This window comes from Gymnoscopelus braueri (assembly GCF_963280865.1).
Source record: "Gymnoscopelus braueri genome assembly, chromosome: 14".
In the NCBI taxonomy this organism is placed as follows: domain Eukaryota; kingdom Metazoa; phylum Chordata; class Actinopteri; order Myctophiformes; family Myctophidae; genus Gymnoscopelus; species Gymnoscopelus braueri.
The window spans coordinates 42254569-42272539 of record NC_137619.1 but is presented as its reverse complement, the minus strand read 5'-3'; the positions used below and the strand labels follow the sequence as shown (position 1 = coordinate 42272539).

General features: G+C 42.7%; 1 protein-coding gene across 1 annotated transcript in view; it reads left to right on the top strand.

Annotated features, from left to right (window-relative positions):
• Positions 1-17722, top strand: part of foxn2a (forkhead box N2a) — a 43220-nt gene extending 25498 nt beyond the window's left edge. The window contains exons 2-6 of the mRNA XM_080449045.1: positions 1548-2140; positions 6983-7107; positions 7928-7977; positions 10469-10537; positions 12307-17722. Of these exons, the coding sequence (XP_080305171.1) occupies positions 1562-2140; positions 6983-7107; positions 7928-7977; positions 10469-10537; positions 12307-12773 (1290 nt within the window). The 5' untranslated portion in view covers positions 1548-1561 and the 3' untranslated portion in view covers positions 12774-17722. The remainder of the gene's footprint in view (positions 1-1547; positions 2141-6982; positions 7108-7927; positions 7978-10468; positions 10538-12306) is intronic.
• The last annotated feature ends 249 nt before the right edge of the window (positions 17723-17971 follow it).

The window sequence follows — 17971 nt, the reverse complement described above, 5'->3', positions numbered from 1 at the left end:
AAAAATAGCGTATATGCAAGCTCATAGCTATGGGCTTGTAGATCTGCTATTTTTGAACAGCCAAAGTATAAAAGGTTAAAAGTGGTTAACATTATTGTGGTGCTATATTAACACCTTTTGCTGGGGACCCCCCGGAACCCCCACCAAGGACCCCGGGGGGTCCCCGGCCCCCATTTTGAGAACCAATGTTGCAAAGGTCATGGCGGTGCCTGTTCCAAAGCAGAGGGCTCCTTGGGTACTAGTATCGCTAATAACCATCGGCGTGCCAACCCGGCTTTTGCCATGGCGGCAGATTAATCCCAATAAGGGCTTGTTGTGGTGGCTCTTGTCAGAGATGCAGACCTGACGGAAACCGTGACTTTCTTATTACCAGACACTGAATTGCTGAGGACACGGAGAGGTCCCACACAGCCTCTTCTCCACCACTTCATCTGGCATGTGGCAGGTTGAGTGATCTTATGGCCAGAGGGCAGCGACTACGTTTTAAGAGCCGTCCACTCTGCGAGACGGAGGAGTGCCCTCCACTCGCTCTCGTAGCGGTGGCCATGATTTTGCGGGTGGTTTCATGCTCATTTACACTTAACGAGCAGCTGCGTCTGATCTGAAATGAGGTGGGCGGTTGAGGAGAGGAGCCTTAAGTCGGCTCAGCCGCTCGAGAGGCTCTCCTCCAGAGGTCCTTCGGCTGGAGTCTTAGAAGGGGAGTGGAGAGGCTCTCGTTCCCTCGCCGGGCGTGAGTGAGAGAGAGGGGCAGTGAGTGAGAGAGCGCCAGGTATAGAGCACAGAGAGCAGGCAAAGTGGGGCTAAAGGGGGGGGGGGGCTTGCCCTCAGGGACAACCTTAGCTAAACAAGTTCAGCAGCGCGTGGAAGAGCATGTCATTTCAACGCAGTGTTGATTTTGAAAGCAAATTTTGATTTAGTTTTAGTCATAGTCTTTTGAATCAAATTCCATTTTGTTTTAGTCATATTTTAGTCATCTGAAATGTTTTACTGTTAGTCTAGTTTTAGTCGACTACATATCATAAGATTATAGTCTACTAAATCTACAGTTGATTTAGTCGACTAAAATGTATTTTGTCGGTGCCTTGATGGCGTCGTAATGGCTGATTTTACACTTGGTTGCATGCTGAAAATAGCCGATCTACAAGCTCACAACGCGTCACAGCGCGTTGTGAGCTATTTTCAGAGCGCAACACCTGAGTGCAACAGAACATAAAATGACTTGTTTTTTAGTTCTACTGGATCTCTTCTCCACTAGTCCCTCACTAACATTTAGTTTTTATTTGATGACGAAATTGTCAACATATTTTCATAGCTTAGTTTTTAATTAGTTTTCGTCAGTGAAAAAAGGTAGTTGACGAACATTTTTCGTCATAGTTTTAGTCGACGAAATCAACACGTCGCGTCCATTTACCTCTCATTGCCAGACGTGTTTTGAAATGGGCTCACCATCATCGATGCTGTTTATTTAATTTCCTCTCTCTGTGTGTTAGCCTGTAACTCTATTTTACATTAACAGCCTCTTGTTCTCTCTCTCTCCCCCTCTACAGACCTCCTTGGTTTAATGGGTCCAATCATTGGGATGTCACCAGACAAGAAAGTGGAAATTCCGGGTATGCAGGAGGAGCGGGCGGGGCTCCGAGGAGGCGTGTGCGGCGCAGGGACCCTACCCGAGGCGGAGTGCGGCGCGGCGAGCCCGCTGGCCACCAGCGTGGACTGCAACGGCGTCTCCGAGGACGAGGAGCTGACCAACCTCAACTGGCTCCACGAGAACCTGCTCCAGAACTTCACCCTGGGAGGAGGAGGACCCGAAGCCCAGGCGAGCGCCAGCCCCCTCTTCGACATCGAGGGCGACAACGGGGCCATCCAGGGCCCGTCCTCGTCCTCGTCGTCCTCGTCGCACGGGGGCAGAGGCCGGGAAAGGGACTCCTTGAAGTCCAAGCCCCCGTTCTCCTTCTCTCTCCTCATCTACATGGCCATCGAGCAGTCGCCCAGCAAGTCCTTGCCCGTCAAGGAGATCTACGGGTGGATTCTCGAGCACTTCCCCTACTTTTCCAACGCGCCCACCGGCTGGAAGAACTCGGTGCGCCACAACCTGTCCCTGAACAAATGCTTCCGCAAGGTGGAAAGGAGTTTGGGAAAGGTGAGTTTGAGCAAAAGTCTCTCGCATCTCATTTCAACTCGGCACGTGCAAAACCAGAAAAGCTGCTGCACGCATTTATATACAATATGTGCTGTATATATGTATTTAGGCCAACACCATCTCAGACTTGACTTTTGACTCGGGGCAGATAATCTCGCCTGTACCATGTTGTACCCGGGGGCGGCAGTGGCCCAGGGGTAGAGTGGCCGGTAGAGCGGCCGGATGGGAACCGCGAGGTTCCCAGTTTTGATCCCGGGCTCCCCCCAGAGTTGGTGTCGAAGTGTCCTTGAGCAAGACACTGACTGAACCCCTAATTGCTCCCAATGAGCAGGTTGGTGCCTTGCATGGTTTCCTCTGCCATCGGTGTGTGAATGTGTGTGTGAATGGGTGAATGTAATGCACAATCTATGTAAAGCGCTATGGATAAAAGCGCTATATAAATGCTCCATTTACCATTTCTTTATTTTGTACCCAAACAGCCTGTGTGTGTGTGCATTGAGCATGCATTGGGCTTGCTGCTGTTTGGGGACAGTGGAGCAGAGGGCTGCAGTGCGGCTCACATAACAGTGGTCGGTGCTGTAAAGCAGTCACAGGACCTCTGACTCCTCTGCGATAAGGGGTGAATTCCTCTCAAGGTCACACAGGCCCTCCTCGAGAGGGAGAAATGCAAGCGCAGCACGCTCAGATAGGGCTTTATCTGTCGCAGCACAGTGAGGTATTGCAACTGTTTTAGGGCAGGCAGATGAGCCAGCCCCCACAGCTGAAAGGGTCTGTGCATTCACACCGGGTGATGAGGGTGGCAAGCGTGAATGACGGTGTGGAGGAGACGACTCGAGGGGACAAATGTCTGTCCTGGTGTAGCTGCGTTCTCTGTTATGTCTCAAAGAAGGACGACACAGAGAGAAAGATGTCCATCTTGTGGACATGAGCTACTTGCTGATGTATAAACAGAAGGATCTTGTGTGTGTGTGGGGGGACTCTCTTTGGGGGGTCTATATGTACCCTTACAAGTCTGTAACTCTGACAGTATACAAATGGAACCAAATGGACCCGTCCATTTGTATACTGTCAGAGTTAAGGGGAGACCTTGAAATTTAAAAGTTTGAAAACCATTGATTTAATGACAGGTAGCAAATAACAAGCAAATGTATTGATCTCCCCTCATCAAGTGATATGTTTTTAGTTTCTTTTTAAATTGCTCCTATAATGCGATACACACCAGAGTCAGCGCTTCATCCGTTATGCCCAGGCCTTGTTGGCCTCACACCAAATGCCTTTTCAAGCGATGTAACTGTTACAGACACATTTCCAATGTGTGACTCCCGTCGTCTTGATCGTTTGGTTAAGGCGGTGTATGTAAAACTCTGTCCAAGCTGTCTTCATTCGGTCCTTTTCTCGTCCCCAGCCTTCTGATAAAATCAAACATGTTTGATATTATCAGAAGTCTTTAAAGAGCAAAGACTTCCGATAATATGAAACATGCTTGATCGTTATCTCGCTGCATGCTTCATGTGAAGTTTACATTGTCAACAACTGAACCAATAGCTGCGCTCCCTCCGACACCAAACAGGACAAACCACTGCTCACACACACACAACGCCAGCTGAGCCTCCATTGTTTTCCTCTTGCATATTTCCACCGGGAGTACGATGGGAACTAATCTCAAAAGCAATCTTATTGTATTCCTGCAAACAGCGACCCTGTAAGATACAGCCAGTCTTTGCGAAATTCTTATTGTCTGACTAAAAACTCTGTGACTTACGATGACACATTGTCTTAAGATGTGAGAAGGGTGTAAGACTTAAGCTCTTTAAAACATATTTTAAAAGTGTATTGTCGTTGTTGGCATTGGACAACATCACGCCAGTGGTTTAAAGTAACTAAGTACATTTACTCAAGTACTGTACTTAAGTACAAGGTTGAGGTATTTTTTTACTTTACTGGAGTATTTCCAATTTTCAATACCTTTACTTCTACTCCACTACATCTCAGAGGCAAACATTGTACTTTTACTCGACTACAATGATTTGAAAACTTTAGTTACTTTGCAATTATCAATTGTTATATTTGAAAATACATTAACCACTTATATACATTAGCCCTATTTGATACATAGGCGTCGCATCGTGGCACGTTGTGAGCTTGTAGATCGGCTATTTTCAAACATTTTAGTACTTTTACTTGTGGTACTTTAAGTACATTTTTATACCAATACTTTTGTACGTTTACTCAAGTAAATGTTTTCATTCTGGACTTTTACTTGTAACGGAGTACTTCCACATTGCAGTAATGACACTTCCACTTAAGTAAAAATATCAGAGCACTTTTTCCACCACTGCACCACGTGCACACATGCAGCCTCGCCACCACAAAGTGCCACTTAAAGCAACACACAGGCTTATCAGTAAATGACGCCTGGCGTGACGTGACGTGGTGATTGGTGGAACCTCTGCAGTGGGCGCGAGGCTGTGCCAGCCAGCCAGCCCAGGGTTAGAGAGCCGGTTGCCCGGGCGGGCGGGCGGTGAGGCAGGCGGTGCTCTATAGTGCAGAGAGACGCTCAGAAATGCAGGTGCGCCGCAGTGTGAGCAAGTCAAGTCTGCTGAGAGAGAGAGGGAGAGACCCGGTTTCACATGACACTGCTTTGGTGGTTTCCGTTGCCATGGTGACGTTTCCTCCTTCCTGCCTCTGAGCTGGCTGGTAATCTGAGTCAAGGTTATTCTCCTCCTCCTCCTCCTCCCCTCCCTCCCTCCCTCCCTCCCTCCCCAGACTTGGGTAAGAATACACCGCCATGAGATAAGGCGACCGTTTGCACACTCGCAGGCAAAAACTCATTCCGCACATACTGCTCTTGTGTGTGTTGTGTTGTGTGTGTGTGTGTGTGTGCGTTTTCCTTCTTTTGCACATTTCTAACTCTGGAGGAATTCGTGGTAGGCTGGTGTAGGGCTACGTACGTACGTTTGGTCATTTGAGACCTAACCTGTTTGATTTATTTTTAGCTTTGAATCGGGCAGGGAAGCCTTTTCACGCCTGAGCGGAAGCACTGGGTGATGCTTTAGCCTCATTTATAAATTGCATTTCCCTTTTCGCCAGATTGTTTTCGGAGCTAAAATTACTGTCGTTTAAAAAGGCGGGGGGGGGTTAAGAATAAATGACTGGCTGCTAATGTCTATTTGTGTTGATATTTTTCCTGACAGCTGGTCAAAGTCAAATAACGTTTGACTTATTTAGCAACTAGAATCCTTGTCAATACCATCCAGCTTACAACATCCAGCCGCCATATAGCAGTTCTTTGTCATATACAGCAGTGTCAACCCTTTTCATATTGAGGTCCATTATTTATTTGGCATTTGAGCCACGGACCACCGCTTGATGAGATTTAGCCTCTCAGACCCAAAACTTAGAATATTTTGTTATCATTGGATAAGATTTGGTCAAAATAACAATTCTTCTACATTCTCTAATTGTGTAGACTTCTTGCAAATTAAGTCATGCAGATGCTTAACAATAATTTAACTCTTGAGAGCTCAAAATGAAACCCTTACGGGTCCATTTTGGTTTGATTTTACGCTCTCAAGAGTTAAAGATCTAGGGCCCATTTGGTTACCAACTCCACCTGGAAACTCGTCAAGGACCACTGGTGGTCCCCGGGTCACTGGTTGAAAACCACTGATATACAGTATAAACAACAACATACATACTGTACCCATACCAACCAACATAACCTGCATACCATAGTCTGTGTCTGCATCTCACTTTGGCTGACGAATAACTGACAAATAACAAGGGTAATGATTCCATGTCACTCTCACTCTCGTTCTTCACAATCTCAGTCCTTCAGAAAATACGCCAGTACACAGTATTGTGTGACATCGTGGTGTAAATGGGAACTTACTGACAGCACACACAGCACTTAGTAGAACAATTGGAGTGTGCCAGATATCCTTATTGAAGAGTCTAATCTTTTGTTTTGCATTGTTTTGTTGTTGACTTCTGTTTTGTCAAAGAAATGTGGCTTGTCAAAGCTATTCAGGCATGAGTTTTGAGATGAGAACACTTCAGCACTAAGCTTAACCACTTAAGCTCTATTTTATACTTTAGCTATTTGAAAATATGATATTTACAAGCCTGTTGTGAGCTTTTTTTTGCCTTTTAACACATTGAATGCCAAAAACGGTCCGGACCCTTTTTGAGGATCCAAACGAGAAGTGCCGAAAACGGTCCGGACCGTTTTTGACCCAATTCTATTTTTATACATGTGGGCCACGTGGGGCGCTAAAACGAAACTTTGACATCACCCAAGGAGTTTCTGAGAAGAAGAGGCTGGATCTGGCTCCATGTCAAAAATCCTTCCGGTCGGCGTTTTCAATGTTATCTCCTTGACTAAAAGCTTAATATCTCCATTTCTTTTTAATCTGGTGGAAACGAGCCGTTTTCGATCGGCGATCACGCTGCAATGGAGGATCGCGTTAGAAATATTATTGTTCCAGGCGTTAGTCGGGACCCTCCGCCGTCTCGCACGCACGCTTTGTTTACATGCACTTCCGCGTCGGGGCTTCTACAGCACGAAACGTATAACGCAAGTGGATGGAAGAAATGCAGGCACTCAACGTATAATATTTTAATAAACCTCTGGCACCCAATGTGTTAATGACATGGCCAAAAAGACACCATGTTGAAAATGGTGAATGTTATTGAATGATCAAGGCCATTTGCACTTCCCAGTCATGTACATTATCAAAACTTTTAAAAAATACAACTACAAAAAAACCTGTAAAAAAAGATGATAGCCATAGGCTTCTAATGTCCTGTGTTACCTAACCCCTTTTTTTGTGTGTCCTGCAGGCCAATGGAAAGGGTTCTCTGTGGTGTGTCGACCCCGAGTACCGACCCAACCTGATCCAAGCTCTTAGGAAGCAGCACTACCCTGCCGCACATGCCTTCTGCACGCCACCCGCCTCCCCACCCAGGTGAGCCCTCACACCCCCCCCCCCATTCATTCTGGTAGGGACGTGCAAGCGTTCTCTAAATCAGTGGCTTCTCAACCGTTTCAGGCCGTGACCACCCCCCCCCCCCAAAATAATCATATTTGAACTGGGGACATTTTGTTTGACTCCGTTCCACAGATGAATATTGTGAAAATAGCAGATCTACAAGCTCTCATCGCCTCACAATGTGAGCTATTATTATTATTTTTTGCCTCTTTCTTATATTATTTGACAATTTGGCCAATGTTTTATAGTATAGTTTGTTGATTACTTTTGGTACTTTTGATGCAGTAATGGTCCTTAAATTGTCACTTCACTATCAACTGGGGGACCCCCCCCAAATCATGTGGGGACCCCCCTGGGAGTCCCGACCCCCCTGGGAGTCCCGACCCACAGGTTGAGAACCACTGCTTTAACTTTCAAGGATCCCTCAGTTTGCGGTGCATTATTAAGCCACGTACCCCCATAGCTAGAGTGTACAAATGTCCATTTGGTTCCATTTGTACTCTCTTGGAGTTAACAGACCTGTAAGTGTGCCGCTTGGTTCCAAACTATCAATATTTTAGTCAGGGACCCCCCTGGACCCCCCCTCAAGGTCCCCCCGGGTCCCACTTTGAGAACCACTGGCTGTAAGGGAAGTTCAAAGACTGCGAAAATAGATCTACAAGCTCGCAACACGTTGCGTCACGAAGCCATATGAGCTTGTAGATCGGCTATTTCCGCTACTCGAGCGGTTAAGTGACTGAAAGGCTCGCAGGGGCCACGCTGTAATTGTGTCTTTGCTTTTCCCCCCCGCCTACAGTGCCTCTTCACCTCCGCGCCACCTCTTCCTGCAAGGATGTTCATTGAAAGGTGAGTGTCCGTGACCACCTGTCTCTCTCCGGCGTCTCTACCACCGAAACCCCACGTGAAGCTTTGTTAACCCATTAAGAGCTGAAGCCGATTCTACAAATGTCTTCTAAATCCCAACAGTATTCTGAAAAACGTACGTTTCTATATCAGTGGTGCTCAAACTTTTTCATGTCAAGGACCCCCAAAATGATATGTATTTGGCCGCAGACCCCCATCTCAAAATGTTTTGTTCCAGGGACCCCCAGAAGCAACGATTTGTGTTACAAATGTTCGCTTTAAAAATATATATGTTCAAAGATTTGCACACATTTTCACGATTTTTTTAAAATAGCAGATCTACAAGCTCGTAGCGCGGCACTCGGTGCCGCGCTATGAGCTTGTATATCTGCTATTTTTGAATAGCCCAAAGTGTAAAATAATTCTTTTTAGCTAAAATCTAAAAATGACACAGTTCCAGGTCTTAATGGGTTAAGGTTCAGTCAGCTACATGAAATGAAATTCCACGGCCTGATCGATCAGTATACCTGCTGCTATGAAATGATATTCCTTCGCTACAGTTCTGGCTTCCCTTAACCCATAAAAGACCGGGAAAGCATAGATTTGAACCACTTTAACCATTATTTTATACTTTGGCTATTGAAAAATAGCAGATATACAAGCTCAAGCTCGAGCTTGTAGATCTGCTATTTTTGAAAAATCGTGAAAATGTGTGCAAATCTTTGAATATATATATATATATTTTTAAAGCGAACATTTGTAACTCAAATCATTGCTTCTGGGGTGTCCATGGAACTAAATATTTTTTAGATTGGGGGGTCCTCCACGGCCAAATACATATCATTTTGGGGGTCCTTGACATGAAAAAGTTTGAGAACCACTGATATAGCAACATTTTTTCAAAGGATTTAGAAGACATTTTGTAGAATCTGCCTCAGGTCTTAATGGGTTAAGTGTGTGTGTGTGTGTGTGTGTGTGTGTGTGTGTGTGTGTTTTTAAATGTTTTTTTTAACGTTGTTTCTGCACATTTCAGTCACAGTGCATTCAAGCATTCACTATGCTTTCACCCTCAACAATTGCGTTGCCATTGTTTTGTTTTTGTGTTTTTAGTTTTATTTATCCATTCAAGTCATAGTATGCCTCATGTTAGACCATGATGGTCTCAGACAGACCCCTCTCTCCTCCCTCAGCCTCACGCTTTGGTTACCTTGACGACAGGCAGAGGTTTAGCTGGTGCTGAGAGCGGAGCACTCAGTCTCAACATAATCATTAATAATTTACAGCCCCTCAAGTGAGTTATGGTGCCTTTGCTTTAGAACTGTAAAGATTGGATACAATGTAAACATGGCACCGGTGTGGCCTGATTCCATCCTATAGTATACGCCTTGTGGAGGTGGTTCTCACCAGGGCTGCAGCTTTACACTGTTTTCTTAGCGATTAACGATTATATTCTGCCGATTACTTTTTTTATTAATAGAATAAACGAGGAGCGTGTTTAAAAAAAGATATATACATATATATATATATTTTATATAACAATAATTGATTAACCATTTAAGTGTAATTTTATACTTTGTTGCAGTGTCGTGCAATAATAATGAAAATAGCCGATCTACAAACTGACGAGTTGTAATTGCGATGCGTTGCGAGCTTGTAGATTGTCTATTTTCACAATTTCTGTACATTTTTTTTTATAATTTAAAAAAAAACTTTTAGCCTAAAATAGGGATTGATTATAAATCAAGTATTTCATTAAATTATTGATTATTTTTTACAATCGATTACGACCCCTAATTCGCAATACACCAACTTTGATCTTTGGGTTGGTGTCGATGGAGAGTCACATTGTGTCTGGTGTCGATGGAGAGTCACATTGTGTCCCGTGGTGGACAGACAGACAGACAAAGAACCACCTTCTCCTTGAAGATCAGGGGCCAGTTGCACCACCTCACACTAAGTTCAAACTTAGCCTAGTTATGCTTAAACACATTCAATCCGGGAAAGTATCTCTGTCATTTTTAGATTTATTTGGCTATTCAAAAATAGCAGATGTACAAGCTCATAGCGCGGCACTCGGTGCCGCGCTATGAGCTTGTAGATCTGCTATTTTTTGAAAAATCGTGAAAATGAGTTCAAATCTTTGAATATATATTTAAAAAAATATATATATATATATATATTTAAAGATTTGCACAATTTTTCACACATAAAAAAAGAAGATCTATAAGCTCATATCGCGGCACTAAAGCCATATTAGTGCCGCGCTATGAGCTTGTATATCTGCTTTTTTTTAATAGCCCAAAAAAAATCTAAAAATGACAGATACTTTTCCGGCTAAATGGGTTTAATGGCTTTTTTAAAAGCCATTTAAGCTATAACGAGGCTAAGTTTGAACTTAGTGTGAGGTGGTGCAACTGGCCCCTGCTGACTCCCAGCCCTGCTTTAAAACCCCTTCAGGACTGACCATCATGCATGTTCTCTCCTCTTCCTCCAGAGTCTGACATTGACGCTGCCACTGCCATGATGCTCTTAAACTCAGCCCCCGGGCACCACGTCGACCCATGTAAGAGGCTGCACCACCACGCCCACCACGCCACGCCACGCCGCCATTGTTTTAGTTCTGCTCAGTGGTGGAAAAAAGTACTCAAAGGCTTTACTTAAGTAAAAGTACCAATACTGCAATGTAGAAGTACTCTGTTACAAGTAAAAGTCCGGAATACATTTTTTTTACTTGAGTAAAAGTACACAAGTATTGGCATCAAAATGTACTTAAAGTACCAAAAGTAAAAGGACTAAATTGTTTGAAAATAGCAGATCTACAAGCTCATGCGACGCGGTGTGAGCTTGTAGATCGGCTATTTTCAAATAGCCTAGGTATAAAATAGGGCTGAAGTGGTTAATGTATGTTTTAATAATGTAATCATTTATATCTACAAAGTAACTAGTAACTGAAGTTTTCAAATAATTGTAGTGGAGTAAAAGTACAATATTTGCCTCTGAGATGTAGTGGAGTAGAAGTAAAAGTATAGACAACTGGAAATACTCCAGTAAAGTAAAAGTTCCTCAACATTTTTACTTGAGTAAATGTACTTAGTTACTTTCCACCACTGTTTAGTTCTGCTCTGTTTGGTTTCTCTCATCACGTGCCAGCCCCACCATCCATTGCATGATTTATTACTTTTTGTGTGCTGTACATTTACGAGCCGCGGTTCAACCTGTTTACGTCTTATATATATTGCATATTAGCATATTCCTTGACTCATCCTTTCATAAACGTCCTGAGGGCGAGTAACAGATTTTCATGTGTATAGATTTTCACGTAAAAGGTACTTCAGTGGAAGTGGTGAAGGCCTCCCTTTATCTTCATTGTATTCATTAAGTATCCTTTGACTTAAAGCCGCAATCCATACGTTTTATTGTCCTCCCACATGGGGAGACCACATTTCTACCGCTCTGTCGAAAGGGAATCCCTGCTTGCCCAGAGGAGATATTTGTGCTTATGATCTTCAGGCAGTACTACTTGTCAACCAGTAGGTGTCATTACCTAACACCAGGGTCTACATTACTCAATGGAAGAGTAGGGAGACCACCTTCTTTTTTCTTTATTCGGATCCTCATTAGCTTCCGCTGCTGCAGTCACTAGTCTACCTGGGGTCCACATAAAACATCACAACATAAAACAACATCCATTATTCATACAAACAACTGACACTCGTCAGTCTAAATCTAAGTTACATTAATGGCAATGATAATTAGATAATACAGGAACATAGGTTAAACATCATGTACAAAAACATATTGATCATTCTAATTGTGTGGTCTCTCATTAATATTTGTTGAATAGATTTTTTAAATAAGTATTTGCTCTTTATTTGTTTAATATTTGCAGATAATGAGTTCCATTGTTGGGTGGCTCTATAAATAACTGGTTTTTTTTGTAAAAATTATTTCTGACTTTGGTTTTGGAAGTTCCAAATACCCTGAGCTTACCTGTCTGGTTTGATAACCATGTCTCAGACCTGCATTAAATAATTGATCTCTGAAGAAATCTGGCCTCCCCTCAATAATTGCATTTCTGTTGCCAGAGTTTGCAAGACTAGATGTTAACCTCCAAACACTGTAGATGCGCTATATTATTATATTGTATGAACCTACTCTACATGTAGATAGTTAAATGAACATTTTATTCATTAAAATAAGTTCTGGATTGCAGCTTTTAAACCTCCTCTGTTTAAACTCCTGCTTAGTGCTGTGTAAACTCACCAAGAATGTTCACAAGGAAAAACCTTCTCTAAACCTTGTCTTGTTCTTGGGATATTCCTGTTTCGCTAGGCGACTCCGACAGTCCACTGGACCTGTCCCGACCCGACACTGTCGTGGTGAGCAGCGACCCCAAGCAGGACCACAACTACAGCAGCATGGCGCTGCAGCGCTGCTCCTCGCACTCCTCGTCTTCTTCGATGTCCTCCCTGGACGACGGGGGCGGCTGCGGAGACCGCGGGCAGACCCGGCGCGCCGGCAGCGAGGGCTTCCACAGCGACACGGAGGACTCTGACCTCTGGGACGAGAGGGGCGTCCCGGCCCCCCAACAACAGCAGCCGCCCGCACGACGCGCGACGCCCCCCTCCTCCGCCGCCAAGCAGTGGCCCGCGGGAAAGAGGGCACGGCGCGAGGTCAAGCCGGAGTTGGACGAGGAGCTGAAGGAGGCGGCCGGCTCTCTGCTGCACCTGGCCGGCGTGCGCAGCTGTATGGAGGTCTCCAAACGCACTGTCAAGAGCAAAAAACTGAGCAGGAAATGAAGATTTTTCCTCATCATCAGACTCCTGACCCCGTTGGTCCCCCTAGCCTCATGACCCCCGATTATTATGTGTCCTGGTTGTGCCTCCTTCTCCTTATCCGAACGCTGATTGGCCATTTTTTGAGCCTTTTTTTTTTTGTTTGTTTGTTTTTGGGGAAATCCCTGTCTAAGAAAAACAAATGGCAATAGTATCGTTCACACAGGAGAACAAAGCCATATAGAGACTTTTGTAACTCGGGGGTTAACTGTTGGGTTGGGTGTCTGGGCTTAATGGAGAAACAACATCATAATACCTATCCAAAATGACCTGCCCGCTTCCGCTGGACTACATCGTTTGTGAGTCAAGGATTCTTTCTCCTCAAAAAGACAAAAATGGGAAAAGCTGAAGGTTTTATAACTCAAAGCGTTTGCATGCTTCCTCCTCGAACCTGTATCCTCTTCCAAGTGAATCTATTTATGAAGCAAAACGAGTGCATGTTTGTAAGAAACAAATTCTAACCTCCTGGTGTAGTCAGTTCCTCCTCCTTTTTGTGCTGAAGAAAAGAAGAAGAAGAAAAAAAAAAGCCACTGTTTTTTGAAAAGGCATTCTTGGTCTTTAAAGAGAGATGCAATAATTAATCCACAACCTTAACTGCTCTTTTTAACGTTGTTTAATGGTGGTATTTTTTTTCTGGGTTGTGTACACTGGTTAAACCTTTGCATTTAAGTGAATGAATGAAGTAGTAGTATTATTTTATCATATCATCAGCTAACCTCATTACATGTGAGTTTTGTCTCTTTTTCAGGATTAGCACAGTGCGGTATATGTAATAGCAAAAATCAGCCACTGCCAAATGTAGTATCAAAGTTGTCTGTAAGTAGTTTGCTACGATTTTGTGAAGCCAAGTCCATTACAGTGCTATACAAAGGAAGGCTAAACAATATCTCGCAAACCCACTCAACTTATCAGTCCCGCCTAATAGCCCATCTTTGTTTTAGTTTTTTTGTGTGATTCGTGTACAAACGTTACAACTCGCCCTGTTCATTTTATCCTGCTCACAACCTATGCAAGGTGTAGTGCTTAGTCCAGTCCTTGGCATGGCAGATGTTAAACAATGTGCTAACAGAATATGCCACTAATAGATTTGCGAGGATGTGTGTATGCGTGTAATCATACATATGGGGATTAAGTGCATGTTTACTTGAGCCCAAGTCTAAAATGGCTGGATATTGGCATGACGGGGAACGTGTTCTATGTAGTCAGTCTGGCTACCATTGCTCCAGTTCAAATATTGACCTATTAGTTATTCATACTGCCTGGGTTTGGATAACCCCCTGATGTAAAGAAACGTTGAACGGCATTACTTACAGCTATACCGTAACAGCCCAGCTATGAGACAATATGAGACAGGTAGGGTTGCGTTATGATTGGACGCTGCGTTGGGAAATTCTTACGGGTCCATTTTTACACTCGGAGTTAAATTGACATTGTTGGATTTTTATCTGTGATGTTCGTTTTGCTTCTGGTCCTTTTTTAATACAGAGTGGGCTGAGAGACGGAATAAATACATCGGCCCTTTCATTTTCCTAATGCCTAATTTATACTTATAGTGGTATGACGCTGTCCCATGCTAAAACTCCCAGCTCGTGCCGTGACACACTGCGATGCATTGTGAGCTTGTAGATCTGCTGTGTTTGCCGTGGGACTCCATTGTCATCGACAAAGTACAAACCAGACTTAACATTTCCCTCATGAGGCCAGTTAGTTGCCTCATATTTTCCCTGCGTGTTCTCCTCGGTTTTATCCCATGCACTTAGCGCTTTTTGATTTGGCCAAAAGCAAATCCACTGACATTGTATATGCATCATTTTGTTGATGCCGGTATGAACGGGAGGACTTATTTCTGTCGACTGATTATCGAGGGCAAGTTCATTCACTACTACTTTGGGGGATTGGTCTTCTCGTTTCACGTGAACTAAAGTATAGAGAATCTGAGACTGAAGAAGTGGGAGACAATACAATACAGTCATTACTAAGAGAGAATTGAGCATGCATGTAATGGTGCCAAAGGGAATGTTCTTGCTCAGTCAATGGGTGAAATGTTACAGACTTTGTCCGGCACTTGTGTTGTGTTTGTTGCACACGGCTCTGACTGGCTGACACGGTCTCCTCCTCTGTTCGTTCTTCCTCCTAGAACAAAATAAGGAAGTGGTGCGCTCTCCTCTTGAGCTGTGACACAGCTAGGGAGGTTGTTGTCAGTTGACTGCAACGCAGTTCAGTGAGAGGAAGTTGCGAGTGACTTATGGAGGAGAGAAAAAAAGGCCACTGTCTTCTTAACAAAAGTTGCATCACACCCAACTTCAAAAAGAATAGAGGAATAGGGTGGCAGTTGTAGTGAACCTGACATGTATATTTAACTTGTATTTCCTCTCATAAGGAAAAACAAACAAACATTGGGCTGAATCGCTTTTGTCGTGTCACACACAATGACTGTTTAGTGTAGTTTTGCATGAACGGTGCCAAACATTTCCCTGTGCCACTGAAATTAAAACTGTTCAGGCCATTCAGACCATATTCACACGCCATGTGGGCCATACTACTTTTAAAGCTACAATCTGTGATTCGTATGTGCATTGTTTATGTCCGAACTACAATAACGATGGCGAAAGATTTAATTGAGATTGTCAACCAGTACAGTAGGTTTCATGGCAACAGGGTCGAAATTTTCTCAGGGAGACCCACCTTCAACCACTACTGCAGATGTGTTAATTATAATGTATTAACATGCTCTACCGTACAGATTGGTTAAAATAATCTTTTTATGTAATAAAATAAGTCCCTGATTATAGCTTTAACCCATTAAGACCTGGAACGCATCTGTGTGTCATTTTAAGGTTTCTTTGGCTATTCAAAAATAGGAGATATACAAGCAGATATTCAAATCTTTGAATAGATATATATTTTAAAGCAAATAATTTTACCCCAAACCTTAGCTTCTGGGGATTCCACAAATGTCTTCTAAATCATCGAAACTTTTTTTTGAAAAAAACGTATGTTACTATAATATCAGTGGTTCTCAAACTTTTCATGTCGAGGACCGCCATTTGTCCGCCAAAATATTTTGTTGCAGGGACCCCCCCAGAAGCAAATATTGGAGTTAAAAATGTTCGCTTTAGAAAGATATATATATATATTCAAAGATTTGCGCACATTTTCACGATTTCCCCCCCCAAAAAGCCCCAAAAAATCTAAAATGACACAGATGCGTTCCCGGCCTTAATGGGTTCAAGTCATACAGTACACTGTCGGGTTGGGGTGTCCGACCCCCCCCCCCCCCCCCCCGAGTATGACGTTAAAAGCAAATGGTTGATGTGTGAATATGGTCCGTGGTCACCCTGTTCTCCTGTTGCCAGAGTTTAGCTATGTGACTGTCAGTAGCATTTTGCCCCAGTTTTCAGACTCACTCACAGGAGGAAATGGAAGAGGAATCTTGACCACCAGTACAGTGACAAACCAAACAAAAACCTTTTGGTTTACTTTTTTTGTTGTTGCTTTAGACTGGGGAACTGTTTAGAAGTAAGACTCAGTTCTTTAAAAAAATATGTGCATACACTGGTCTTGTTTAGCTGTGAAAAGAAAGAACAAATATGTTGTTCATTTAATCATAAAGCTATTTATGACATTAATTTATGGGTTTATTGAAATATAATGATTTCGTATAATTGTAATTTGAAAGGAGTGACTTCTGCTATAGGCACATTTCTTTTCTCCCTTTTGAATTCATCTTGATAAATAAGAATATTGTTTTCTTTTTCCTTTTACTTTATTTCACTGCAATACAACTATTTCTTTTAATTATTTTATAGCAACAGAATACACTTTTATTTTGCCAATGTTCATCGTCTATAACCGGGTGTTTTTGTTTTAACCATAACTGCCAGGCCTCCTGATGTTTTGTCCTTTTTTTGTGAGATTGGTTAGAAACCCATTGATTAACATATTGATCCTGAAACCTTTATGTTGCCAAAAAGGATGTACAGAAACAGCAGGGGTAGACTTTTCAGCTGGACAGACATTCCCCATGTTGGATTTCTTGAATGGAGTTAATTTAATAATTTTAAAACCTTTATTTGATATATGGTTTATCTTATTTTAATTATTTTAATTATTATTTTTGTTTGACAAAAAAAAAAGTGAATCACAAGCTAAATTTGTTGGTAATCTTCCCACATATAGGGATAATTTCCATCATCGAAATAATTGAACTCTCACTGCCATTGATAACTCATGCTTCCAAGTATTGTTTTGTGGTGTTTGAACAGCTATTTTGAACACCTCAAAACCATAAAAAGACTTATAACGTATTCCCCCAGGCTGCTGCTTTGTCAAACTTAAGTCTGAGTGTAAGGGAGGGCCGGTGAGGAATTCTAGTGCTTGTTCTTTCTGTAGCACTTGCAAGAGAAATACTCTGTTTGTGTCAAAAGTTTTATACTTAGTTGTACGATGGTTCGATGCAATGCCTTGTGAGCTTGTAGATCGGCTGTTTTTTTGCGGTGTGACAAGGTTGTACGGCAAGAGTATAACTTTAGGCATGATTCTGACTGAGTGAATGTTAGAAGAGCTACCTAATACTTAATGGTGTCCCTGGACTTGTGCAACCTGAAAACTGCATATGACTGCTTCATTGCTTGACAGCTGTTATTGGAATACTAAGTGATTTTTTTTTTTCAAAAATTGTGTTGCAATCATTATGGTAATGATGAGCATTTTTTTGTTGCATTTGACTAAAGCTGCCAACCCAGTATCTGTTCGTGTCAGTTTGTCTGTCCTGTCTGTTAGACAGACACCTTTTTTGGTTTTTGTATGCTAACCTCTGTTGATAAAATGTTTATAAAATTTATTTTCGCCAAAGATATGCAATTGCATTATATATGGTATTACAAAAATAATAATAAAACGTTCTGGTTTTATCACAGTGGGCATTTGGGTTCTTTTGTACCGGATTTCAGTGTTTCTAGCATAGGCCTATTATCAGCAAATAGCCTATGCTAAAACAAGAATTAAATCCTGTTGTCTTACTTTCATCATACTTTTTCTTGTGGGTGCTAATTTTTTCTTGATCAACATTGCCACCTACTGTGTAGGTGACACGATTAAAATGATAACCACCTATAATAGTCCCATCTACTTTATCTAAAGTAGCTCGCACTGCTGTGTTA